Raw genomic sequence first — 25942 nt, 5'->3', positions numbered from 1 at the left:
ACAGCATCAATACTTAATGCAAGCTGTTTTGTAACACATCCACGTGACTTCAGTCGTTACATCTTCACGTTCTCAAAGGAGGGACAACTAGTGTCTAAGTGTGTGTGTATCTATGTGTGTGTGTGTGTGTGTGTGTGTGTGTGTGTGTGTACATGTTCTCCTCATGTTGCGGGGACATACTTCTGTTGGTGAGCCTCAAGTCCCCTGAACATAAATCATTCAATTTCACTGTGAAAGCTTCGTGTCAGGGTCACGTTCAGGTTAGGGTTCGAGCAGTAGTAGCAGCAGTTGGTGTACGTCTTCAAAAAAATGAATGTCAGTGCAGAGTCAGTGTAATGTCCTGAAGTGATGGGAACGCCGCTGTGTGTGCATGTCTGCGGAGAGAGGGATTGTAATCAAAGACAGAATGGATGAATAGTTTAATTTACAGTTACTTGTACAGCTTCTTGTAAGTCTTCAGTTTGGTAATGGACCATGTCCCAGGTCTTGTCTGTTCCCTCTGATGAGGATGGCTGTTATCCTGCCAGTGGAGACCGAACACCATGTTGAGCTGATTGATCCTAGACACAGAGCATCCTAGCAGGGTTCTAGCAGGCCCATAGCAGGCCTGCTTGGATGATTATGTACAATCAAAGTAAGAAATGGGCTGGTGGAATTGAGTGAGAAACAAGTAGCCCAGTGGAGAGATCAATAGATCCATATGGGGAGAGAAAGGAGAGTGTCAGAAAGAGGGGCAGACAGATGAGTCTGGACGAGAGGGGATGAATGACTAAATATCAAAGAGTTCATCATCGCGGAATAAGCTTGCTCGATTTTCTTAAAACCCCATTCCTTGGATCTGGCTGGCTATTACTATTCACTCACTGGGTTTTTTAGCTCTGCAGATGTGACCAGCGACAGTGAATGAAGGCGAGGTGGGGGTCTCTGCCTGGCCGACAGATCCACAAGAGGGGGTTTCAACGAATGAGGAAAGACACAGTGCTGTTGGAAATGGCAAGGGGGGACAGCGCTGATGAGCGAAATGAAAGAGACTTGGCACAGAACACACACAGACCTGCCCAGACCGGTCAAACCAATAAAATCTAGGGACAACTTTATAATATGCTGTCTGAAGGAGGCACCACTGTATTCCATGCTGTAGAGCTTGTACTATGTTGTACACAAAGAGTAACAATCCAGGTGTTATTTTATCCCATGCACTTTAAATGTTAGTCACTATCCAATGTAAAAATCAAGCTCTGTACTCAGCGGAGGATGCCAAATGTGCTGCTTCAGTTCCAATGACAGAAAGAATCCTCAAATGTATAAACATGGCTGTGCGAGGAGCCATCTGTCACATTCTTTACACACGACTGAGTTTCGTCATTAGTGTAAATTACTCGACTTAGCGCCGTACTGTATGCATTCCTGTGTACCAAAAGTAATCACATCTAGCAAACCATGGAGAGGACTGGAATGGTTTCTGAGAGGATCCCTATCATAAACCTTGGAGAGAAGACCAAGACAGATGGGCCACGCTGTAATTAGCCTCAGCGTTTGCCTTTGTATTATATGCATCTGTAAAAAAAAAAAAAGCATGCAGGAAGTCATCAAATCGCACAAATCCACGAGTTCCACTGCTGTGTTATTCACACCTCCATTCATTTAATCATAAGACAGTTACATATGTATTGCATCAGCAGACGGGAGGTTAATATCTTATAACATGCATGTAAATAGCAAGAACTCGGTCTGCCAGGTGAGCTCTGTTTGTGACACATACTACCGCTTATTTCTAGCTCCTCAAGCTTGATTTACAGACATTTGTAACAGCAAGAATTTAAGAGTTTTTAAAAAAATATTTTCCCACTAACCTCAGTGAACATAATCAACATGATCCACAGCTTGAAGAAGAGTTATGCAACACATTGCATTTGAAACGAATAGACTAAGGCACATGTTATACTTTGAAAACAGCCTGCGGATATACAAGGTTAAGGGAGGGAAAATTATTGTATCATACTTATTCGTCTTCGCTTGAGTTTGTCTTTGTATCCTTCTCTATTCCTTCGCGTGTAGCATGTCTCCTATTACTCTTGTACATCTCTCTGTAACCTTGGTGGACTCTTGTGTGTTTCACTCTTTTGGCACTAAAGCGATGAAGTAGAAACACACAGACATGTTCCATATAGACACAGATCTGCCTGAATAAAACACATTGTCCAAGGTCAGACACACGTCACTCCTCACATATTATTTGAATTGCTCTGAAAATGGTGATCATTATAAGTTTTACACTGCAAACTAGGTGTTTGTTTACCTGTGTGTGTGTGTGTGTGTGTGTGTGTGTGTATTCACATGGTTGTGTGTGCAGCTGCATAATGTATGGGTGATTAGCTAATCTAACTGCCATAGGCATTTATCTATATAGGTTTTTAGCAGTTTTAGTGCGTGGGTTTTGGCTATTAGCAAAGTAATCATACATTATTCATTACACCTGCTCCATTTATGAATACCCCACTGTCTTCACCATCTATGTTTACGTGGACTTTGCAGGTTTTCTGTGTTTCAGTTGACATCCTGATCTCTATATGTAGCTCAGCTAAGTGCAGACTGAGTCACTCAAATTAAAGGAAACAAGTGTCTTAGTGAGGTGTTGTACCACCACATGCCACTAGAACACTTTCAGTACACCTTGGCATATATATATTCAGGGACTCCTCACTCGGTTGAACTGCTACCATCAGGCAAACGTTTCTGGAGCACTAAATGAAGAACCTCCAGAATGATCAACAGCTTCATGCCACAAGGGCGGCTGTGGCTCAGGTGGGAGAGCGAGTCGGTCGATGATCGGATGGTTGGCGGTTCGATTCCGCCCTGTAACCTGTTTCATGATCGTTGCGTCCTTAGGCACTTCACCAACCTTGCCTGGTGTGAATGCCTATAAATGGATTGTTTGAGGTGGTGGTCGGAGGGGCAGAATGGATGCCACGCCTCTGTCAGTCTGCCCCAGGGCAGCTGTGGCTACAATCGTAGTTACCACCACCAGAATGAATGTGTGTGAATGAATAATTGACAGTGTAAAGCGTCTTTGAGTGTCCAGAAAATCACTATATAAATCTGATCAATTATTATTATTATTACAAGCTGTCAGAACTGCTGATCCAGATATGCAAACACTTCTTTATTTAAATTGCTTTAAGTTATTGGATCCTGAAGAAACGCTCTTTCGTCTTGCCTGTACTACAGCAAAATGACAATAAACTTGATTTGATTTGATTCTCCAAGTCTCTGGAACTATACTTGAAGGACGGAACATCAATCTTCTAAAAGATATGTTCCTTCATTTTGTGCTATGATGGTAGAAGAGAACACTATCACGAACACCTTTGTCCAGAATCTCCTGTAGGTGTTCAGTTGGGTGGAGATCTGGTGGCTGCAAAGGACACAGCAAATCCAAACTGTGCCACATCAGAGCCACCAGATGACCTCGTTGTAAGGGGTCAAGGTTTTTCCTTCAAATTGTTTACCAGAAGAGGGTGCTGCAGTGCATACGAGAGTGGGTTAGATGTTCCCGGTTTATTGCCTGAAACCACATGGATTCTTATTAACTGAACCACATACTCAATTAATGTGTACACGCGTGTCCCTGAATGTAAAACTCAGCAATGACCGGAGTCACCGGAGTCATTGTGTTGATTGTAAAGAAAATGTCCTATTAATTCGACCCTCTGTGCTAAATTACATATCGACCCTCAGACAGCCAGCACGTGGACGCACAACCCTGTTTATCAATCCACAGTTAGGCTTTTTTTTTGCCAGGGGGCCTGTGCTCATTTACACACAGAACAACGTATGGCAATTGTCCTACACATGAGAGAGAGAAATGTGTGCTTGTGAACTAATCAGGATGTCTGTTTTATGCTGGATGAAATGTGTTCCTTGTATTAAACCAGTTTCAGCTCATGCTTTTATACCCACTTTTTTTGTAGCTCTAGTTAATCCATTGCTTTGTAAACTGGCTTTAATATGCTGAATGCCTTTTGTAACTATTGCCTTTCTACACTCGCTTGCACATTTTCATTCCACGGGTTTTTGCGGGGCATGTTTGAGTCGTTTTGTAAGGACCGTCCATCTCCGAGACTTTTATTTAATTCTTGCTTTTTCTTTGTGTTTACTCTAAATGAGGACGCTTTCACACTTGCTATTCTGAACCATACTTGAGGATGTTTTAACCCAAAGTCCAGCGTGTTTGTGTGAATTTTGCATTCTTTATCTGGTGCAAAGTGCAATGATTCCTGCGATGGTGTGTTTGGGTAAATATTGGTCCTCATCAGGTGTACTCGGTGTGAAACAGGTATAAAAAGCAAGCTATCCCAAAATCAGGAGTGTGCTTATTATTAGTTCAACATTACTAAACTGTCACTTTTTCAACCACCGCTGAAGGATTGCTCCGGTCTCACGGTGGAATTGAATGTTTACTTGACATTTGGTTAGGTTGGACAGAAGTCATAAAAACTCTGAAGTATGTGGATTGTCTTTTCTTGTCGGTGCATCTGAAACCAGAACTGCAGCAAGGTCAACAGTACTCCACGGTAATGTTTTATAGGGACTCCATCAGTTGGATAACTTACATGTTTACTGTGAATCTAAGTTTCTCTTGGATGGTGATTTAGGCATACGTCATATCCTGAATGCGAATGTTTACCAACCAGAAAGTTTGAAGATGTTAACAGTGGTACGTAGGCATGGTACAGATTAGTCTAATCTGGAAGTGCCATAAAATATGCATCTCTATAGAAAGCAGAATGGGATTGTTTGAGCTCAAATTTTCACAGCCGCACAAACTGAAGTTGGGAGAACAGCAGTATGTATCAGCATTTATTTTTTCCCCTCATCATTCGTTTGAATGCAAACTCGGGTAACTTGCATCATTTCAAAGAGTTTAAACTATACCTTAAAGTGTTTTTGTTTCCATTCATGTTGAGCGTTAACAGTTTTTTTGGTTTTTTTCCTGCAGAGCTAACGCTGTGCATGTGTGTATATATACTGTTTACACCTTCACGCTGTTGAGACCCACCAAAGCTTTTGCGATTGAAAAGCAAGTCCCCGTAACATAAATCATTAAATTGCTGAGTGGAGACTTGGTTTAAAGTTAACGCTCCAGGAAATGCATGTACAGAAGTCAGTGTAATGTCATCTCAAGTCATGGAAACTTGACTGTGTGTGTGTGTGTGTGTGTGTGTTCTGTTTTTCGCTTAAGGGTTGATGTGCTTTTGGGTGAAACATTTGCAGATTGGTACTACATGCTGAATGCATTGTTTTACCAAAGCCTTAAGGTCTTGTACTACGGTTTGGATGGGAATCATGTCTTTGTGTAAACTCACAGCTGCTGTTGTTATAATATTCTTCCACCAGTGGCTTCTCTTATCATAAGACAGTGGCTAGTTGTCAGTGTCTCAACAAAGATGTCTACATTGCAAATACAAAGCACCTTATGGAAATGGGTTTTTTCTTAATTTCAGAAATTTAGGTTAAGCTACAAGGATTTCTCCTTTTGCGTTTTAAACATCAGACTCATTCTCAAACAGTCTTGTAAGCCTGTTTCTGTTAGAGGTGATCAAAGAGGTTGTTTGTAATGCTGCCTCTGGCAACATCTGTCATAGTGCATAACGGACAAATCATCATGCGCCACTTGATATTTGACTTTTTAAACCATGTTCAAATTGCATAAAGTTGAGTTTTTCTAACACCTTTGAAACTGTGTGCTCCTGCCCCCGTGGCAGCATGGGCAGGCCACTTGTTAACCTTTCTTTTTTGTTGCAGTATTGCATTTGTTTTTAGAAATACAGATAAAATCCTGTTTTGTTTTGTTCTTTGGCTAATCAGTAATACTGCCAGCAGCAACTGCACTGGATAACACATTGTGAGTTGATTTAAAGCTTAAGTGCTCTTTATCTGATGTGACATTTAAAATCCTTTTCGGAAACAAACAGTATAGGTAAATCCATTTCATGGCACATTACTTATACTTTTTATACCACCCACCTCTAATAGAGAGGCCAATTAGACGCTTTGAAATGGCACCCACAGGAGTCCTATACATCACCGTGTGTAGGTGCTTGACTGCGTGTGCGCTTGTTTGTCCTTATTTAAGAATGAATGTGTGCATTTGTTTGTGTGTATGTTGTTAGATAAGGTAAAAATCAAATACGGTGACCTATAATGCTCCCAGCCAAACGCATAAATCTCTCCTTTGTCATTTAGGATAGCTGTGCACGAGTTCTCCTGTTCCGTGGGGCCAATAAAGAGATAAAGAACTACAACAGCCAGACTGCTTTTCAGGTATGTGAGGTGTCCAACATTCTCTGTATATTGCTGCGTGCGTTATACTTAGCAATTCTGACATACCACAGCTCAATTATTTGAGATACACGGCCTCATGTTGGCGCATTGAATACATTCATTGCAATTAAAAACTTAAGCAGCCCTATGGCTCCCACCCACGCAGACTTACAGTTTTCGTCCAGCATTTCTGGTTGATGAAGTCCATATTAAATTGACACTGACACAGATTTCCTGCGCAGATCAAACTTAATTTGTTCGTACACAAGCCTGGCTGGTGCATGCAGTGTCCAGAGCACCGCCACACACACACATTTTAACAGCTACTACAGCAACGACAAGTGTGTGGGATATTTATTAGGACAGTGTGAAAGAGAAGAAAAAAAAAAAACAACAATATGAGATGTATTTATATTAATAAAAATTTTGCGAGTTGTTTAAGTTTCTCTTGCTGAACAGACTAACATGTTGCTGCTGTCTTCTCCCTCCTCCAGGTGGCTATAATCGCAGGAAACTTTGATCTGGCAGAAATCATCAAGGTCCACAAAGCATCAGATGTTGGTAAGACGACAGCGGCGGTCGTACATCTCCCCTCAGTGTGTTGCAGGGTTTCAACATGAATGTAGAGTTGGACAGAAGCCAAAGGAAAGCGATCATAGTTTAAATACACTAGGTAGAGAAAATTAAACAAAGGAGATGGAAATGTAGAAAAGGTTTCAGGGGGATTATTAGATCCCTGCTGAGTTGAGCAGCTTCTCTGTGAAGCAACATGCAGGAAAACTCTGCCATCTGGTGTGGACACGGTGTAATATCCTACTCTTTATGTTGGGAAGCAGTGTTACTCAAATGTTTAATTCCTGGTCAAGTCAAACAGAAATGAACAGTGTAGAATTCATTAACACTCCATCATTGTACTATAGATGCATCTTATTATATACAGCCAGTGTGTTGATGTTGTAAGTGTGAACACACATCTCCACTTCGTTAGTAATTCACTGCTATGTTAACAATCTAGTGATCCCATTATCAATCTACTTTTCTTCTTATTCTGTGTTTGATCTTTATTCTTCAGTGATCAAATACAATAATTGCAAAGACTGATATGGCAGTACTGTGGATTAGTACATTCAACTCTAAGGCTTTGCTGCAGTACCACCATGTAATCCTTATGCAAAAGTTTGCACATGTATGTAAATACACAGGCTCAAAGCCAACTGTGATTAGTGCAACCAAGTAACAAGCTTTCCAAAAAAACAACAACATTGAAATCTGTCGAGTTGCGTTTTTTAACCACCGCTCATTCTGCAGCCTGCTATAAAATGTGCTCCTAAGTCAGCATGTGTCTCTTTTTTTTTCCCTTCTCAGTGCCTTTCAGGGAGACCCCCTCCTACACCAACCGTCGACGTGTGATGCCTGGCCCCCTGCCCTCGCCGCGTTCCTTGCTCCGCTCTGCGAGTGACAACAACCTGAACGGGGACCATGATCACATCCACAGTCAGGCCCCCCGAGAAATCCGCGGCCGTCAGGGTCACTCCCCTGTCCCCTCGCTGCGCAGCCTGCCAGCTCTTGGGCAGCAGCACAGCAGCCTTGGAGAGGTCAGTCAGGCTGAACGGGTGTGAAATTTTAATAGAAATTCATGAATGAGGTTAGAAGGATCGAGACAAGGAATAACTTGGACAGATCATTTGATATAATGTCACTGGTGCGTTCTATTTCTAGTTGTGTGTATTATTTTAACACGTGTGTGCGCGATGCTCGTCTGTTCTCCTCTGTGTCAGAGTCGTCACGGAGAGATCCCTGACAGCAGTCTCCAGAGTACCGGCAGCTCCAGATCCTCCCATTCCCGCTCGCCTTCGCTACATCACATGCACGAAGAGGACAAGCCTGTTCCCAGACGGTCCCACAGCCATGGCTACCCTCACGGACATGGCCCTCGTGGAAGGCTCAGGTCTGTGGGATTTACTTTGACATTTCAGCTTCATCTGTAGTAATGCTCAACTAAACTAATTTTTAGACAGCTTTATAAACAAGTAAGTCTCTTTCTTCCTCTTCCTAATTCGTGTTAAACACTTGCCAGTCTTGGCAGCTGTTCACTTTAAAAAGATAATCTGTGACTGACCTTGTGATTATGCACCTACTTTGATATTTAAACCTAATTTCAAAAATCAAAAAGCCCCATGTGATGTGTCTGAGTCACTTGTTAGTCACCAGGCAGCACTCTGCATCTTATTCCATCTGCTACCGTCTGCTACTGGTGATAAACATGACATAACATCAATCAGTGCAGAATCTTGTTTATTTATTCATGCATCTATCCCTGGCACATATAAAAGTTGGTTTACTGTCAAAACTGTTCTTGCAGCCTGCCCAAAAAAAAGTCATCTATATCAGACAGAAACTATGAATTGAATCTGAAAATGTATGTTAATAAATTGGTGTCAGATTTGTAGTGACAGACTGAGACACAGAACTGGAGGAGGACTGTTATAATTGCATTTGGTGTAGCTGTTGTGTGGCCCGTGCTCCTGTCAAGGTATTACTGCATGATCAGTGGCATGATGTGCACCAGGCATAAACAACAGCCCTGTTTATGTAACAAGCTCGGCTGAAATGCAGCATTAGTCCTGCTGGGAGGACAGAAGGCGAATAACATACTTCAGATCAGTGTTTTTGTGTCTCTGTGTTTCTGTACATGTGTGCCACATGACTGTGTGGATAGGTTTGGTGATAGACAGATGGAAAGGTACTAATAATTATCACCATTGGGACCAATTGAAAACTGCCAATCTGTGAGTGTGTGTGGATGTCAGTTGGTGTGAGAGAGACTGAGCGAGAGACGGCGGACACATTCAGAAATTAGAGCTATGAGTAACGTCATTGGACGAGCCGCTCGGTTCAAAACAGCTTGTCAGTGGACTGATACATAAATCCGCAGATGTAGTTGCGCTGATGGGTGCTGGAACAAATCTCCTCCCTTGTACGTTGAACCATTAGACAAACTGCACCGTAAACCGGGGCTCTGATCACATCTCGGAGCGAAAGATTAAACTGGTTTACAGACACTTGGTTTGTTAAGCTTTTTATTATGATCATATGTCAGCACAGGATCACCTACGTACAGCACACACCTAATGGATTTCTCTGCGCCGCACACTGTGTGTGGATGTGTCTAGTGTGTGTGTGTGTGTGTGTGTGAGGGTGTGTGAGTGTGTGTGTGTGTGCAACAGTCTGATGTCTGACAGGGGAATTGCATTACAGACACAGCTCCAGCTGTACTCCTCTCTCCTCTAATACTCTCCTGTCACTCCATCCATCAAAGAGTCTCTCTCACATGCACGTGTACACACTTTTTACCTCTTATTCTGTCATTAGTGCACATACAGACTCTGCCGTCAGTCTGTGGTTTGGAGCCACAGAGCAGTCGCATCCTTTAGGTCACATTACTCCTACATCACAGGAAACTCAAGCTAAAGGCATGAACTAAATTATGCGAGAATCAAATTAAATGAAACTAAGTTCATGCATTCACACTATATTATCAAACTCCACTCTTTAATGTTGTGTTACGGGTTAGGTACATCTTCCTCTGATACATCTGCTTTAGCATTAACATTCACTGGCACAGATACACACCTTTTGCACTGTATCTGTGCTCATTGTGCACAAGGATAATTATACTGCGTGAAAAGAAAGTGGGAAAGACAGAAGTGAAAAGGCACAAAGATAGCAGTGTATCTGCTGTGTCCTGGCCTAAATGGCCTTCTGTACACAGGGAGTTGAGACCTCGTTCTTCAGTGTGCATTACCCTTACACCATGTATTAAAGTGAGGAGAATGTATAAAAAGCCCAAAATGAGCAGCTGGTCTCCATGGCCAGAACCTGCACCCAAGTGAGACTGATGCTGTCCTTGAATATTTTTTCAGTAATATTTCTCCCTCCCTCTCTCTGTGTCTCTCTCTGACCTTCTGTTTATGCCCATGGTAACTCTAGAGGCATTATGGGTGCCAGGGGAGTGTGAAATTAGCTTGGCCGGTCAACAGCCCGCCCAACGGCAGACTCCAGCAAGTTCCTGTGGAACTCACCATCACTTCCTCCTCCGTGGTTGTGTGCAGAGCTGCCAGGGTTCCATGGCTTGGCCGGCGTTCAGCAGATTGGGACAATAGACAGGATAGGTCAGAGAGGTGTGTTTAAACTAGATCAGAACAGAATAACAAACAAAGCTCACAACATCAGACAACATTGACTCCAGCAGATGCAGGAGACGGTATAACTAGACGTGATAGTGGGTTTTAAAGAAAGCACATTTGTCTGTGTCATAAGAGGTTCATTGGCTACTTGCTATGATATGGTGTCAATACAGAGGGATAATTTATACTCAAGGGGACGACGTCTTGACAGCATCAGTGGCAGAAATTGTGATATTGTGCACTTTGGTTCTTAGTTATACATCGTGATTTGGAAGAAAAATGATCAAGCTGCCAGATAGACACATTTTACAGGGAATGAGTGTGTGTTTAGTATAATGCTGAGCACAAGACACTAAGTTTGATTTGATGCTCAGTGTTTCAGCAATGACAGGCTGACACAGAGCATCCTTTTTTTTTCTAACGAACTTCCATTGCAGTTGCAAAAATGACTGTTTTGATGGTTGAATGATCTATCGATTATTGAAATCAACTGTTTACATTGTGAGTTGCTCAATTACTCAGTGGCTCTTATTTAGCTATCAGCTTTTGAAGTTAGCTTGAGATTGTTTTAGGCACGCGCTAACATAGAGTAAAATAAGTAAATATGCTTATTGTGTATTTTTGTCACACAGGCGATAATATCTGGGCTTTTTGTGATTTAGCCTCAAATGCAGCTAATTTCTGATCCCTGGCTTTGATATATTTTAAAACCGGCAGGCTGGGTTGATGTGGTTGACCCAGTGGAGCTAACAATGTTGGGTGATATTTCCAACCATTCTACCTGTTTTCAACTGAGCCAGCCGACTGTAACTTTAGTCTAACAGCTTTTCCTGATGCTTAGATCTGGCCTGGTGGACCGCAGGGTTCACAAGAAACTGGTGGAAATCCAGCTTATTATCTTTGGTTCATCCAGCGTTCCTTCAGATCGTTTGTGCTGAGAGCAGCAGTGGTCAGGCTGTGAGGAGGTGGTCCATACATTTATATAATCACATAGGGCAGCAAATTGCATCAGGCTGTGACACACTTCATTCCGGTAAGTGGTAATGCCTACACAGAGTGTTCCAAGTGAGTGCGACAAACACACAGGAAGACATGAACAACTAATTTAGTCATCACTTTTAGTCAACCACACGGATTATTTGTTACACAAGTGAAGACAATGACATGCCTTATGATGAGCTCAGTTGTTAGCACCATCACCTCACAGCTAGAAGATCCCCGGTTCGCGCCCCGGTTAGGATGCCCGGGATCTTTCTGTGTGGAGTTTGCATGTTTTCTCCGGGTTCTCCGGCTTCCTCACACAGTCCAAAGACATGCTGAGGTTAATTGGTGATTCTAAATTGTCCATAGGTGTGAATGTGAGTGTGCTTGGTTGACTTTTTTGACCTGCGATAGACTGGTGACCTGTCCAGGATGTCCCCTACCTTTGCTCAGCTGGGATAGACTCCAGCCGCCTCACAACCCTAGTGAGGATTAAGTGGTATATACATAATGAATAGATGGATGGCTTTTGACTGGTTTAAATCAGGTGATGGTTTTTTTATACAGTTTTCTAGGAGTTTATTAAAGTGCCGCCAGCACATGTTCTGTTAAATCTCCACCCAGGGCACTGGTTGGATACAATTTTGAATTTAAGGTGAGGCCCTGCTGCCCATTTCCTGAAAATGCAGGGGACCAAATCTTTATTACAAATGAAAATGTTTTCACAAGACGTTGTCAATGAGAAGGAAACAGTGTCATTACCTGCTGATGTGCCGAATCGTGACCCCTTGTGTTATACAGCCTGTATATAATGGCAAGAAACCAACAGAGGAATGTCCTGTTCCCTTCATTTTTCTGTTCTTTGTTACCGTTCCTGCTCACCTCCTTTAAACCTTTATGCCGCCTTTCATTGCATTTGTCACACTAGCGGTTATCGGTGGGATGATTAATCGCAGCATCTTTGGGCTGAGGTACGTGAAAAAGACAAGAATAGGGTAAAATCTGGGAAGAAGATGGACATTTGAGCTTATTCTGCTTTACCTGTGCAGAATTCACCCTCAAAGGAGGACACAGTGGACTGGTATTGATCAGTAGCAGGGATCTAACACTGGTCCATTGGTTTGAAGCACTAATGCTGTCTGGACTAGCATGACGACACACGACAAATCAACAATACAGTAGTTTCATGCAACATGGAGTATTACTAAATGTGCAGTTATTTGTGTGAGTGTTTGTCGGAGTCGGAAGGCATCGAACAATGTGGATGTGGTTTAAAGTTAGCAGACCTTCCTCTGAACATTAATGAAAGATCTACAACACACCAGTGCCTCAAGTAGCTTCAGCATCTTCTGTCACTCTTTCTGGTATGAGTTGGGGTAGCAGTTTAGTAGCCTTGATGTTTTTCTCGCCAGCCACATCCTCCAGCTCTTCCCGGGGGATTATGAGGCATCCCCGGGTCAGATTGGATATGTAATCCCTCCAGCGTGTTCTGGCTATGCCCCAGGGTCTCCTCCAGTTCGAGGTGCCCAAAAGGTTTTACTCCAAGCTCCTTTAGCATATCTTAGTCACTCACTTTGTCCCTGAGGGTGAGCCCAGAAACTGTGTGAAGGAAACTAATTTTGGCTTCTTGTTTTCTGTCAGTTCCCAGAGCTCATGACCGCAGGTGAGAGCTGGAACGCTGATCAAATGAGAACCCCGCTTTCAAACTCAGGTCCCGTTTCGCCATAACGTTCTAGCCCAACACCTTCATCGCAGCAGGTGCCACGTCGACAGCAACTGTCACAATCTCATGCTGTCTTAGACGCGCTTGTGAACAAGGCCACAAGATACTTAAATCCTTTTTGTTTCAGCTGGGAGGGAGTTGTTGAACATCACATGTAGCTGTATTGAAGGACTGACGCTGCTCAGAAAGAGGTTTTGGCTCCTCACAGGAACACCCTGAGGGGCTTTGTCCGAAATCTTCTTGAAGTTCAAAACGCACAAAGCCTCTTGTCGCTAGAGACACTTCAAACACCTTTTCAACAATCTACAGATGTTGGCCCTGTTGCTAACATAAAGACAATAAGAGCCGTCCGAGCCGTAAGACTTTAGTGTGGCCGTTAAACACGCTTCCTTGACATCATGCACTTAATTAAATTTTGTATTGCAGTAAAGCAGAACAAATGTATACGCAGAAAGTGAAGAACAACTATTTTAGTGTGTGAATAATGTCTTGCTACACTATGAGCTAAGTGGTTTGTTTAGGCGAGCTCCTCCCCTCTTTCAAATTGAAGCGTAGTTTAGAGTAATGTGTTGATCACGACCAGTTGACCCTTTCTTCTAATTTAGCTTAATGGTAAAGTCTCCGCGGAGCATAGGCTGTCTATGTACAAACAGATTTCCTGTTGGCGACCTTAATATGTTCTGCCCAATGAGCAGAGTCCACATTCTGCTTCCTCCTGGATAGCCATAAACACTCCCACGTTGGGCAGGAAAGAATGAGAGAGAGCACATATTCATTCATGTGTAGTAAAGCAAGGACAGACTGATGATCATTAGGATGCAAAGTGTAATGCTGATTATGACTGTGTTTATAATGAGCTCATCTCACCTTAGAGAGCTGGGCTATTTGAGGAAAAAGCCATTTACTTGAGAAGACAAGGCAGTCATGTGAGAAAATGCTACAGTGAAGCAGCTTAGGTTGATAGCATCTGTGAAAATGGCATTGAACGACATTTGCAGTTGCACCTTCAGAGTTATGTAGGCATTTCATACCAACAGCCATACTGAGGTAACTGGGCTTATTATCAAGCTGTTCAGATGTTGACCTGTTTTAGCGGCCTCATTGATCCCAATTAAGCATCTGATAATCGCAATGCAAATATTTACTCTTGATTTTACACCAAATGCACCTAAAGACAGCATTTGTTGTCGTTGCTTTGAGCAATTTACAGCTTAAAGTTTTTATTTTAATTCATACCTCGCTTTTTACTAATGGAGCTGGAGTCTATCCCAGCTGACTCAGGGTGAAGGCAGGGGACACCCTGGACAGGTCACCAGTCTATCACAGGGCTACACTTAGAGACAGACAACCAAGCACACTCACATTCACACCTACACACAATTTAGAATCACCAATTAACCTCAACATGGACTGTGGAAGGAAGCTGGAGAACCCACACTGCACAGGGAGAACATGCAAACTCCACGCATGTCCTCACCGGGACGCGAGCCGTCGACTTTCTTGCTGCAAGGCGATGGTGCTAACCACCGCTCACAGCCCACACAACAACCATCCATCCATCCATTATCTATACACCGCGTAATCCTCACTAGGGTCGCGGGGGGGCTGGAGTAATTTAGAATCACCAATTAACCTCAACATGTTTTTGGACCTTGTGGGAGGAAGCCGGAGAACTCGGAGAGAACCCACGCTGCACGGGGAGAACATGCAAACTCCACGCAGAAAGATTCCGGTGCCCCCACCGGGACGCGAACCGGCAACCTTCTTGCTGCGAGGCGATGGTGCTAACCACACAACAACCAGGAGCCCACACAACAACCAGCTCAATTATATTTCAGAGATACAGTTCATAGTCATTATTCCACTTTTCACACAAAATTGGAACCACCCCCCCTTCATTATACAAAACAGCATGACATATATTTCTGCATCTTATTCTATTTAATATTACTTTTCTGTATTAGTGCAAAAAAAATCAAGTCATATTCGGAGTCTAGGTCACAGTGATCTGTTTACTGAAATAGTCGTAGCGCATTCAATAACTGCAGCACGCTGTGTGTTTTTCTTTTTTCTTCAATGGGAGTACGTGAATGTGTGAAATGACAATGGACGGAGAGAAAACAGTCAATCAGGACGGCGTTCCGTGTATTTTAAGGGAAATAACTTATGACAAATTGCCTGTTATAGAGATCCAAGTTCATATTATTGACTTATCAGCACATTTGTCGGCTGTATTTTCTTTCCTTTTATTGACAGTTGCCATCGTTACAGAGGCAGGGCTGGTGTCCTAGGAAACGATGGAGCTTTTGTAATAGACTGCATTAGAACTTTGTGTGTATATGTGTGTACTTGTGTGTGCATGTAATGGATCCTACATCTGTATCTTGTTGAGGCCGGTCTTAATGAGGCGCAGAGAAACAGAAGGAGAAAAAGATACAATGAAAGAAAACTGGCAGCAGTGCAAGTTTGCATGTAGAACGGTTAATAATATCGCCGTTTGAAAGCCTTTCACGAGTAGCGGGTTTAAAATCAGAACGCTGTGTATCTTTACATATGAGGGGAAAAAAAGAATAAACACCCTGCTGAAATAATATTGATATATAGATGTATAGACCAGTATTTTACATCCGATATCCAACAGCCAAACAAAATGAGCAGGATTTGTTTAAAAATACAGATTAAGACAGGGACAACACTTGGCATGTCTAACTTGAGAGCTGATGAGAAATAAATTAGAAAACCTTCAACAGATTTTTCCTCGTCAGTGTAACAACATGCTTTCGTTTGGAGTAATTTCAAAATGACTTAATGAAGTTTCTCGTCAGATTCTTCCAGCCAGAGAGGATATGCGACACATCGAAGGCACCCTATGCGTGTCTCATGATACCATTCTTTACAGCTTAGATCGGGGGTGTCCAATCCTGGTCCTCGAGGGCCCCTGTCCTGCATGTTTTAGATGTTTCTCTCTTCCACCACACCTGATTCAAATGATCAGCTCATCATCAAGCTCTGCAGAAGCCTGATAACGATCCTGAGGGAAACGTCTAAAACATGCTGGACAGGGGCTCTCGAGGACCAGGATTGGGCACCCCTGGCTTAGATCGTATAGAAAGCCCGTCCGAAAGAAATAGCTTGTTAAAATCTTGTGTCGAAAATGGAAAGACAGTGGTCGAAAAAGAGATTTGGACGTGTCACGTTGGTGTGCGTGGTGTAAGTTTTTGATTTTCTCATCTGTGGTCATTAAAATCTCATCCAATATTATTATCTGACATGCTGAAGTGCAGTTTTAGCCTCATTCTGTGAAACAAAAACAAGTCATTAAAGGCAAGAAGAGAGCAAAAAACCAGCTCCACCCTTTTTTTCTCTCCATCTCACACATAGACGACATGTGTCTGCCCAGCTATCATTAGCTCAGTTGCAGGGAGCAGCTGGGGTCAGGCTGTGTGCATAACCTTACAGTACAGCAGGCGTGTGAGTGGAGGAGGTAGATTTGAGTCTTTGAATTGGGTATCCTTTAAGAAATCCATTTGGTGACATCTGTGTCATTTTGACATCATCTCCTTGCTTTTCCAGCCCCCCCCTCCTCCGCTGTGTGTGCTGCTGATGTTCAGTGCTCAGACATTAACATGCGGCAGCCATCCCAGACCCTCAGTCCCTGCGGTAATTGGAAAGCCGTCAGCAAGCCGTTGTTTCGATAGAGAGGAGGGGGACGGAGAAAGAGAGGCTGGGTGAGATGAGGAGAGCAAGAAAAGCAATAGAGAGTTGGGGGCGGGAAAGAGTAAGCTTGCAATGAGGAAAGAGGTAGACAGAGGGAGTGAGAAGGAAGGGGAAAGGGCACAGAAGGCTGCAATCAGGTGAATGAAAGAGTGACGGCTATAAAGTGACTGATACAATATGCTAAGGGGAAGAGATTTAAAGGTGGATGGACAGGGATGAATGGGGTTTAGAGATTTCTAGTCTTGTAAGTGAATTTTACAGAGAATAGCATCAGTGTCCCAGTTCAGAGCATAATCTTGTCACTTGTTACAGTTGCATTAGACGCATACATGCAAGAAAATCCCAGCTCAGGATTGTATTAAATAGACATATGCCATCATTGTGCAAGGATGTGCTCTAATGCAAGTTGGGAAAATGCTTGAGAGAAAGCTTTGACAGCACGAGCGACAGGATGATGCTGAATGTAACTTACACAGCAGCAGCAAAGTAGTGATGAATGAAGACTAGGCGGAGCTCTGCTGCTGCTGCTGTATTAGAATTCACCAGCCGAGAGAGAGAGAGAGAGAGAGGAGGGAAGAGAGAGGATGAAGATGCAGTGCGAAGAAATGTTGAGGAGGGAGAGATGAGGGAGGAATGGAAGCGAAAGAATGAGAGAGAGAGAGAGAAGGAGGGGATTTGAGGCAGAAGGGGAAAGAGGGAGGAGCAACAATTAAACCAAATGGGCTGGAGCTTTTTTGCCCCCCGCCCCACTGCACACAAGCACACACACACACACACACGCACACATACACATGCTGTCAGCTGCCTGCCTCGGGGAGCCATGGCGCATGCACGCTCTCGGGCAGACAGGCAGGAGGAGATCAATCGTATTCAGGGACTCGTGTGCATGTGTGTCGGCGGTGTGTTGGTGACATGCTGGTGGCGGCGTATGCCATGCTAGTGGAGGTGCAATGTTAGCAGGAGCGGAGGGGGCTGTCTGTGTATGTGCCTGTGCGCACAGCTAGAATGCACATAGAGGGCTTGTGGCGTGTGAGTGTGAGCGAGCCGTCAAAGGGGAGGGGAGCCACGGAGCGCAGCAGCAGCAGAAGCAGCAGCAGCAGCAGCAACAGCAGCAGCAGCAGCAGCAGCAGCAGCAGCAGCAGCAGCATTGCCAGAGTGTGTGTGAGTGTGTGTGAGCGAGCGTGTATGTGTGAGGGGTGGAGGGGAGAGGAGAGGCAGACGCGGCGGGACTCCCGGGAGAGGGAGCGGGAGTTGGGGAGCAGACCCAGCCTCTCTGCTCCACAGCAGGAGAACCAGGACCCAAGGACGAGGCAAGATCTGTAGCCCAGGCTGGAGCATCTGGACCTGGGGACACGCGGGGGATTTCTGTCCCTCTCTGGAGGAGACTTCTGCTGGAGCCCAAACTCAGGATGTGTTTGACTAAAGGGGGGCTTCCAGACGGATCGGACAGACCCACACAGAAAAGGAAACAGTGCAGTTCCTTTTCACTGTTTCTGTATATTTCTGCTTCTACCTTGATTAGGATGCGAGGGAGAGGGGCGAGATAGAAGGAGAAGGTAGAAGAGAGCAAGAAGGATACTGTCATTGCTATTAAGGAAGGAAGAGAGAGAATAAGAAGAGGAGGAGAGGGCGAGAGTGGTTGGGAGGAGTGTACTCTCCTCTCATGACTCTCCCATGGAACACTGACTATTGACTGTTGATTGGCAGGCACTGGGGCTTGTTTATGAATCCCTCCCTGGCCACCATAACAACCAGGGGGTGTCACCAGGTTGCTGTCCCACTGACGACCATGTCGGTGACCACGGGCTTCAGTTACCAGCTCCCTGGAATCACCACAGTAACATATGTGTTTGTTTACAGCCCCGGTTCAGTGCAGCGAGACCCAAGCCCACCTCATCACACCCCTCCAGCACTGGCCGGCCCCCGCGGGCCCAAACGAAAACTCTACAGTGCTGTCCCAGGACGTACTTTCATTGTGGTCAAGCCCTACACGCCACAGGGGGAGGGAGAGATACAGCTCAACCGTGGAGAACGGGTCAAAGGTAGGTTGTCTGCTGCCATTTGTGTTGCTGTGTGTGTCTTTGCCTCACTTAACCTACTACTGTACCTACTACTACTTGACATTACTGCTGTTCATATTCTGTATTTCATGTCGTGTCAGCAACTTTCCATCACGACCACTTGTGATGTTTAGGACCTCCTGGGAAGTCCATGACTACATGTGGCTTGTATGAGTGTCAAAGTTGGGTTTGTTGCAGAATCAAAGAAAAGCAAACATTCCTGTGCTCTCACACTCTCAGACACTAAACACGTCATTACTACGCTACGTTTTTGGCTGTTATGTAACCTCTCGACCTGGAAGTCATGTCGGTGACGTTTGAGCTTGACATTGTGAATTCTCATTTCATTAACCTTATCAATGTGCTGTTTTCTGCTTTACACAGAGGTGCAGTGGCTTTGCTTTCATGTGTTTGTGTGTGTGTGCTTTTGTCTCCATCCATGCTTCACTCCAGACTATGACTGTAATGACGTAGAAGGTAAACTCCACAATATTCTTCTCACCCCCTGTATCTCTCCCACACGCCTCAGTGTGTCAACCCTTCACCTACAGTGAAGCAATTAGTTATTGGCCCTGTTTGAATCCACTTGAGATGTGTGTACAATCTCACTATAAATCTGTGATTACTTCAAGGAGAGGGCATGCAAATTCAAACAGGTCCCGTGTGCTTTTGGTTGTTGGTATGCATACATATACTGTGTTCTTCCTCCTCTCTGAGAGTCCTCCCCCCACCCTCAACACACAACTGCTTTTCTCCCTCCTCTTATCACCTGTCCACAGACACCCAGCTCCACATTGACCCCACACCCTACATCCTGCCACTTCACATACATCACCATGGATCAAACCCACATTAGCTTAATGGAAACAGTTCCCTCATGTCCTTAGAAAGGCCACAGAGAGAGAGAGAGAGAGAGAGAGGGGCCGCACTCATGCTGAGACCTCTTATGTTCCTTTCAGATCTACAGAGGTACAGGAAGTACAGATTAAGGGTCAATTTGGAATTTCAATTTGGATTGTGTACAACCACAAGACACACACACACACACATTTTCTCTCTCTTGTTTTCAAAAAAATAAATAAACAGTATCAAATGATGCACAAATACTAGTCAAAATCCAATGACGAGACCCCTTTCCTCTGCTTGGATGTTTACTCCAGTAGTCAAACCTCTTCCTCAGTGTGTTCTGTCTTCCTCCTTCTTTGACCTTACAAACTTTTATTAGCAGACCTCCTCCCGTATGCTGTGATGCCTCATCTTTACAGTGTCGTGTCTGTTTTATGGAAACACTGCTGTTATTTGCACAAGAATAACAAACAGATGATGACTGTTTTTGTTGACGAAAACTGAATGATAGGGCATTGTCTGACAGTGCGATGCATACTGATGTTGACACAAATGTTTTTGTAAATGTGATGACTCAACAGCAGCCTCGCACGCCTCCGTCTACTGTATGGATCTGCTGTCACTGGCTTTTCTGTTGGTGCAACTGAATCCATAACCCTGCCACTAATGTGAACACTCAGTGTTTTGCCGTTCTTTCATGTTGGCCATGCAGGAAACAAGCTTACAGTCATATGGCTGCCAGCACCATGGCCCAGCCAAGTAAACCATCTGGCTCTGTTATGCAACACTGACCATCATAACCATTACTGTGTTGCATTCACTATGCTTCTGTAGTCTTGGGATATAAATTGAGAAATACATCACCGATGTCAACTGGTTGTTGAACAGCTCAAAGCCCTGGCTCCTCAGGTTGTGTGTAAAAGTTTTGTTTCGGTAGCCAAATTCTTTCTGTTTAGTTCGTTTTGTATCCTCCTAGAAGACCAGCCTGATGGCGCCCAGGAAGGCTCTTTCTTTAGAGTCACTTTCTTTAGAGATGGATGACCCTTGGTTTGATATATAATGCATTTCATCTAATCTGCATTCATAAATGGGTGAGTTGCTAATAGTAATAGGGCTCTTTGACAATGGAGGACAAAGGGAGGGAAGTAAAAGAGAAGGAGGAGGATATCATTTTTTATCATTTCTTGTCTCCCCCTCATGATTAAGGTGCCAAACAAATCAGAAACATCTACATCCTCAGGGCTGTTGATAAGCTCCAACTAAAAGCTCATTTGTGTTTGCTTCTAAATATTTGCATGTATGTGAAGTCGACATCAGCAGCGTGATTTGTGCCCTGAAGCTAACTGGTGCTGCTTCAGACGACAAACATGCTGATGATTCAGTTCTAGTTAGACTGTTAGCCCCCCGACCCGACCCCTCAAACTCAGACAGACGTTGTTTTCTTGTTAATGTCCACACATGCTTATTAATCGCCGGCTACACCAGAGGACCATGTCTATGACGAGATCAGACTGGGTAAATGATGTGTCTGTGAATGTCAGTGTGTGAATAGAGTTAGCATCGATGCTTAGCTTAACTTTTATTACCTCACCTGTTAGTTGGACAGATTGTTGGCCTGGTTTGGTATTGAACACCGAATCCCATAGAAGGAGAGTGTTTTTACTTTTTAATTTAAAGAAGACCCAAATATTTTCTAGTTCCTGGCAGTAGACAGTAGTATGTTTCATCTAATTATGTTTTGTGAAATTTTGTTTTGAAATCTTCAGAATTTCACATAATAACCATTTCTTGTTTCTTCCACTTGTAGTGAGGAATGACTGTCTGGACTCAGATGGTAAATACAGTAGATCTTTAGAGCAAAACCTCCTGTAGCTCTTCCGGCTGAAGTGACTGATTCTGGATCATATCATGTCACTTAACTCATACCTTCGTCTTAATATGAAAGCCCTCCTATTGTGCTAATTATTTTTTGCTCACTGCAAGATTTCCTCTCAAATTGTGTGGAATAAGTTGAACGAAACACTAAATGAAACAAAGCAGTTTAACCAGCATCACTTTGCAGCCAAAGAGTCAAATTCTAAACCCCATTTTAGTTTAGAGCGAAGGGACAGTCTCAATTATTTATTGTTTTTGTACAGCATGACAGTTTTCTGGCAGTGTGCAATTACCAGCTGAAATTTGAAAGATTCCCCATCGAATCCATGCTGTTGCAGAAACATGCTGCTGTAAATGTTGTGGTTTGGTAGTATTAGAAACGTACCTGTAGCCCGTTAGTAGCTTTGAGCGTTGTGGTGTCATTCATTTGTTTAACCATTTACGGTGCTGAAGCTACATTTTTATCAGTTAACACGTGTAATGCCTTGTAGCTGACAACCAATGCGATGAGGACGATGACGATTACACTCATGACACTGATGATGATGATTCTGATGAAGATCAAGGTAAAGCTAATATTTGTATTATTTTTTTTTATTTTAAAAGAAGGATGACAAAGTGGTTTTAACTGCAAACGTTAACTGTAAATGAAATCAGTTCTCCTGCCACAAATAGACGATGTGACTGTTGGGAAAATTAGTTTATGAAATTTAACAAACAGTCTCTGGTTCCCAAAAGGTGGCACAATTCCACTTTTTCATCCTTGCACTAATAAACACACACATAGCGCTCTTGTGCAAGCGTAGATGATCCTTAAATGTGTGCTTAGCCCCAGAGTCTCTGGAGCCCATGTTTTATCCGACTAGTTTCTTATCTATTATGAAGAATTGCTTGGAAAAACTCCCAGTCTTCAGTCTGTGATTGTCAGTCTATTGGTCTGTTGTCTGCGATCAATGTCTCTAGACAGCCTTCGTCTAGACAAACAACCCCGCTGTCCACCATTTAGAAGGGTCATCCACATCCAGCTCTCCAGGCAGACTGTTAGTCCTACGTAATGAGATCTTTTATCCCTTCACCGCTTCACAAAGTGTCACCGGACCGCAATTTTTTGATTTTGGTATTGTTTTAAATTCCCCTTTTTTGTGTGTGTTTTTTGATTTCTGTTTTTGCCTTCAAATCTAGTTTTAGGGCTGCACTTTGTCACTTTGGTCTGTGAAAAGCACCCTGTAAATACATTTGACTTATTTACTTTACTTGCAAAAGCAGCATGGGCTTGATATCATGGTTATGTTTGAGGTTGTGTGTTCGATTGTGTGTCAGCGATGGCAGTTCAAAGAAATGTGTGGTTCCAAGATTATCAGATTTTGTGGTCTGGATTTGTGTACAGATGTGTACATGTGTGGTCATGCTGTATGTATGTGTGTGTTTGACAACCCTTTGGTACACTCCATTTATAGGCCCCCATGGTCCATCCCCACCACCACCACCTTGTGTCCCCTCTCTGCACTCATTCCCTTGCTCACCCCAGTGTTTGTTTCTGCTCTTTCCATTCATTGATGTAATCTGATCTCATCATCCGGATGGACATCTCTTGAAAGGCCACTTATGGTCACCATGGTAACGGATGGGAAAACATGCCACCATAACCAGGTCAAGCTTTTTGCACACTTGTCTGCACACACACACACACACACACACACTGAAGCAGATACAAACACGTGTCTGTACAAACTAAACGCACAATTCCAGATTCTAACACAGGAAGACAAAAACACGCAAGGGGGGCAAATTATAGCTTTCCTTATTTTCTGTTATACGTGTATAATGGTACGCATTACACACAGAAAACTTCTAGGTGAATGTATGTACAGAAAACTTGAGTGTTGTTGGCATTTAATGTACTCCAATATCCAAATAACTAATATTTCAAGGAGATAATATGCAGACAGCAGAGTAATGTTCCATCAGCTGTGTTACTTTTGGTATTTCGTGACAGCAGATTTTTTATGTTTTATTTTTTTTAATTTCAGATTGCTTTTAAGCATATGTCCTGTACAATATGTGAACCTATTAACAGGGAATATATATGGGGGAAAAAAAGGTGTATACAGTGTGTGACTGAAAGACTTAATCCATCATTATGTCACATGATAAGCAGGTAATGAGTGCAGAGTTTACCAAACAGAGATGCTCTGCTGTGATCTTTGTTGCTGCAGATGTCCGTGCTGTTCACGCCTTTATTCCAGATTGGATTTGGGATAAAATCTGTACTGATGGATTTGAGAAATTGCCATTTTTTCAGTCAAAAGTGAAAATTATGTTACTCGCTTGGTTTGAAGTTCTCTTTCAGAACTTGAAAGCTGGCAACAGGATGATGCTCACGAACAAAGGCTTCCGCAAAGCCAGCCAATCAAAAGAAAGTGTGCCTTCAACATGAAAAGCCTGTCGCTTGTTTAACCCTATTCAGGACTTTTGGGGTCTTTTGGACCCCAGGCCATTTGGTTTAGGTGACGGGTATTGTTTTTTTATTTTTGAAGATTTTTTTTTAAATTTGTCGTGCGTTTGGAACCAAAAGCACGTCAACTTATCAGAAAATGTATCTAACATATTATAAACAATGAACACCAACAAATATTTTGCACGTATTCTTTCTTGGGGTCCAAAGACCTTCTACATATGGCAGCATGAAAGTCCTGAATAGGGTTAAGTCAAACAGAGGGGCTTCAACTGTGAATCATGTAAAGCTACTCCAGTAGAGTCCAAGTACAACAATGTGGAGCTAGAAATGAGCCTGATATTTCCCCTTTAAAGGAACAGATGTGTGTGTCAACGCGCTGCCCCCACCCCATGCACAAACAAACACACACACACACACACACACACAGGGGGAGCATTAACTGCACGTTCAGGACATTCTTCTCCTCAACAAGGTGACACACTTAAGAGCATGCTTCCGTAACAGTGTATTACATCTCTTGCACACACACACACACACACACACACACACACGAGCGCGCACACCACACACACCTTCTCCAAACGCCATTATAAATCTTGCAGACAGCCATGAAAATGAAACCAGTGCAAGTAATGTTGAGATTAGACATTCACAAACATGATTAATGGGGTTTGGCCGCACCCAGTGTGTGCAGAATATTAACACTGCTGTGGGCAATGGAGGATACCTGGACCGGCTATAGGGACAAAAATACACAAATACATACCCATATAGTGGCTTCTAATGGATTGCTCCAGGTTTACCTTTACACAGGCTCAGAAAGCATCTGTTACTGCAGTTGTGATCTCCGGGAACACACACAGCAGCTCGGCCATTCACTAAAGCAGGCGTGCTGAACACCTTCAGTTGAACCCGTTCTCTGATAGCTTGCTTGTCTTGTACTTAATTCTTTCCAACAATAGCGACACACGCGTACACGCTGTTGTGCATGCGTGTCTTGGACAGGACTAAGAGGCAGTGGGTTATACAAATGAAGCAGTGCACAATGCATTATGTTTTTGAGTACACAGCTTGCTATTGTTACACTAAAATGCATATGCATCTGTCCGTTACCAAGCAACAGGTACTAAGTGCATTTCCAGCTCTGACATGTCATGTTAAGGCAGAAATAAAAAAATGATCAAATTATGCCTTTAGTGTAGTTTTTATAAAAAAAAAAAGGAATCCATTTAATTCCTGAGGACAATATATGTATTTTTTTTACCTGCATTTTTCTTAGATTTGAAGAAATATTCCTCCATTTTCCCTTGAATGTTCAAATCAGGCTGGATGAAAGCCTGTTTTCTAAGTGTTGAATTTAGACTAAATACCATTGTTAGCTTCCCACAGCGAGCTTAGGGTGAATTAATTAGACTCTATCTCTGTCTGCTAGTAGCATGAAGCGTGTGTGTGTGTGTGTGTGTGTTTCTGTGCATGTGCAAGCATGAGCATCTCTCCATTGTTGTTTTCACCATGAAGTGCGTGTGTGGTGCACATGTGTGTGTCAGTGTGTGTGTGTCAGTGTGTCGTCTGCTTGTGTGCTCGTCTTTGTGCAGCATAGTGTAAGTAATTGCCTCCCAGAAGTTAGATAAACAGCATCCTTCAAGTATTCAGCAACCAGCTGTCCTAATATCCGAAGCACATATGGAAGAAATGTCTCTCTCTCGGTCTTTCCCTCTGCCCTCCTTCTCTTATTCTGTTTCTCCACCTCTTGTATACCTTTGAACACATA

The 25942-nt window shown here is 43.3% G+C and overlaps 1 protein-coding gene across 1 annotated transcript in view; it reads left to right on the top strand.

Annotated features, from left to right (window-relative positions):
- Nucleotides 1–25942, top strand: part of shank3a (SH3 and multiple ankyrin repeat domains 3a) — a 185339-nt gene that overhangs the window by 88044 nt on the left and 71353 nt on the right. Inside the window, exons 8-12 of the mRNA XM_008291012.1 lie at nt 6247–6324; nt 6819–6885; nt 7690–7919; nt 8118–8272; nt 18793–18974. Of these exons, the coding sequence (XP_008289234.1) occupies nt 6247–6324; nt 6819–6885; nt 7690–7919; nt 8118–8272; nt 18793–18974 (712 nt within the window). The remainder of the gene's footprint in view (nt 1–6246; nt 6325–6818; nt 6886–7689; nt 7920–8117; nt 8273–18792; nt 18975–25942) is intronic.

The sequence above is a fragment of the Stegastes partitus genome, unplaced genomic scaffold, assembly GCF_000690725.1.
Source record: "Stegastes partitus isolate 25-593 unplaced genomic scaffold, Stegastes_partitus-1.0.2 Scaffold709, whole genome shotgun sequence".
In the NCBI taxonomy this organism is placed as follows: Eukaryota; Metazoa; Chordata; class Actinopteri; family Pomacentridae; genus Stegastes; species Stegastes partitus.
Note: the sequence above shows the minus strand (reverse complement) of the source record. Positions and strands in the feature narration are given on the sequence as shown.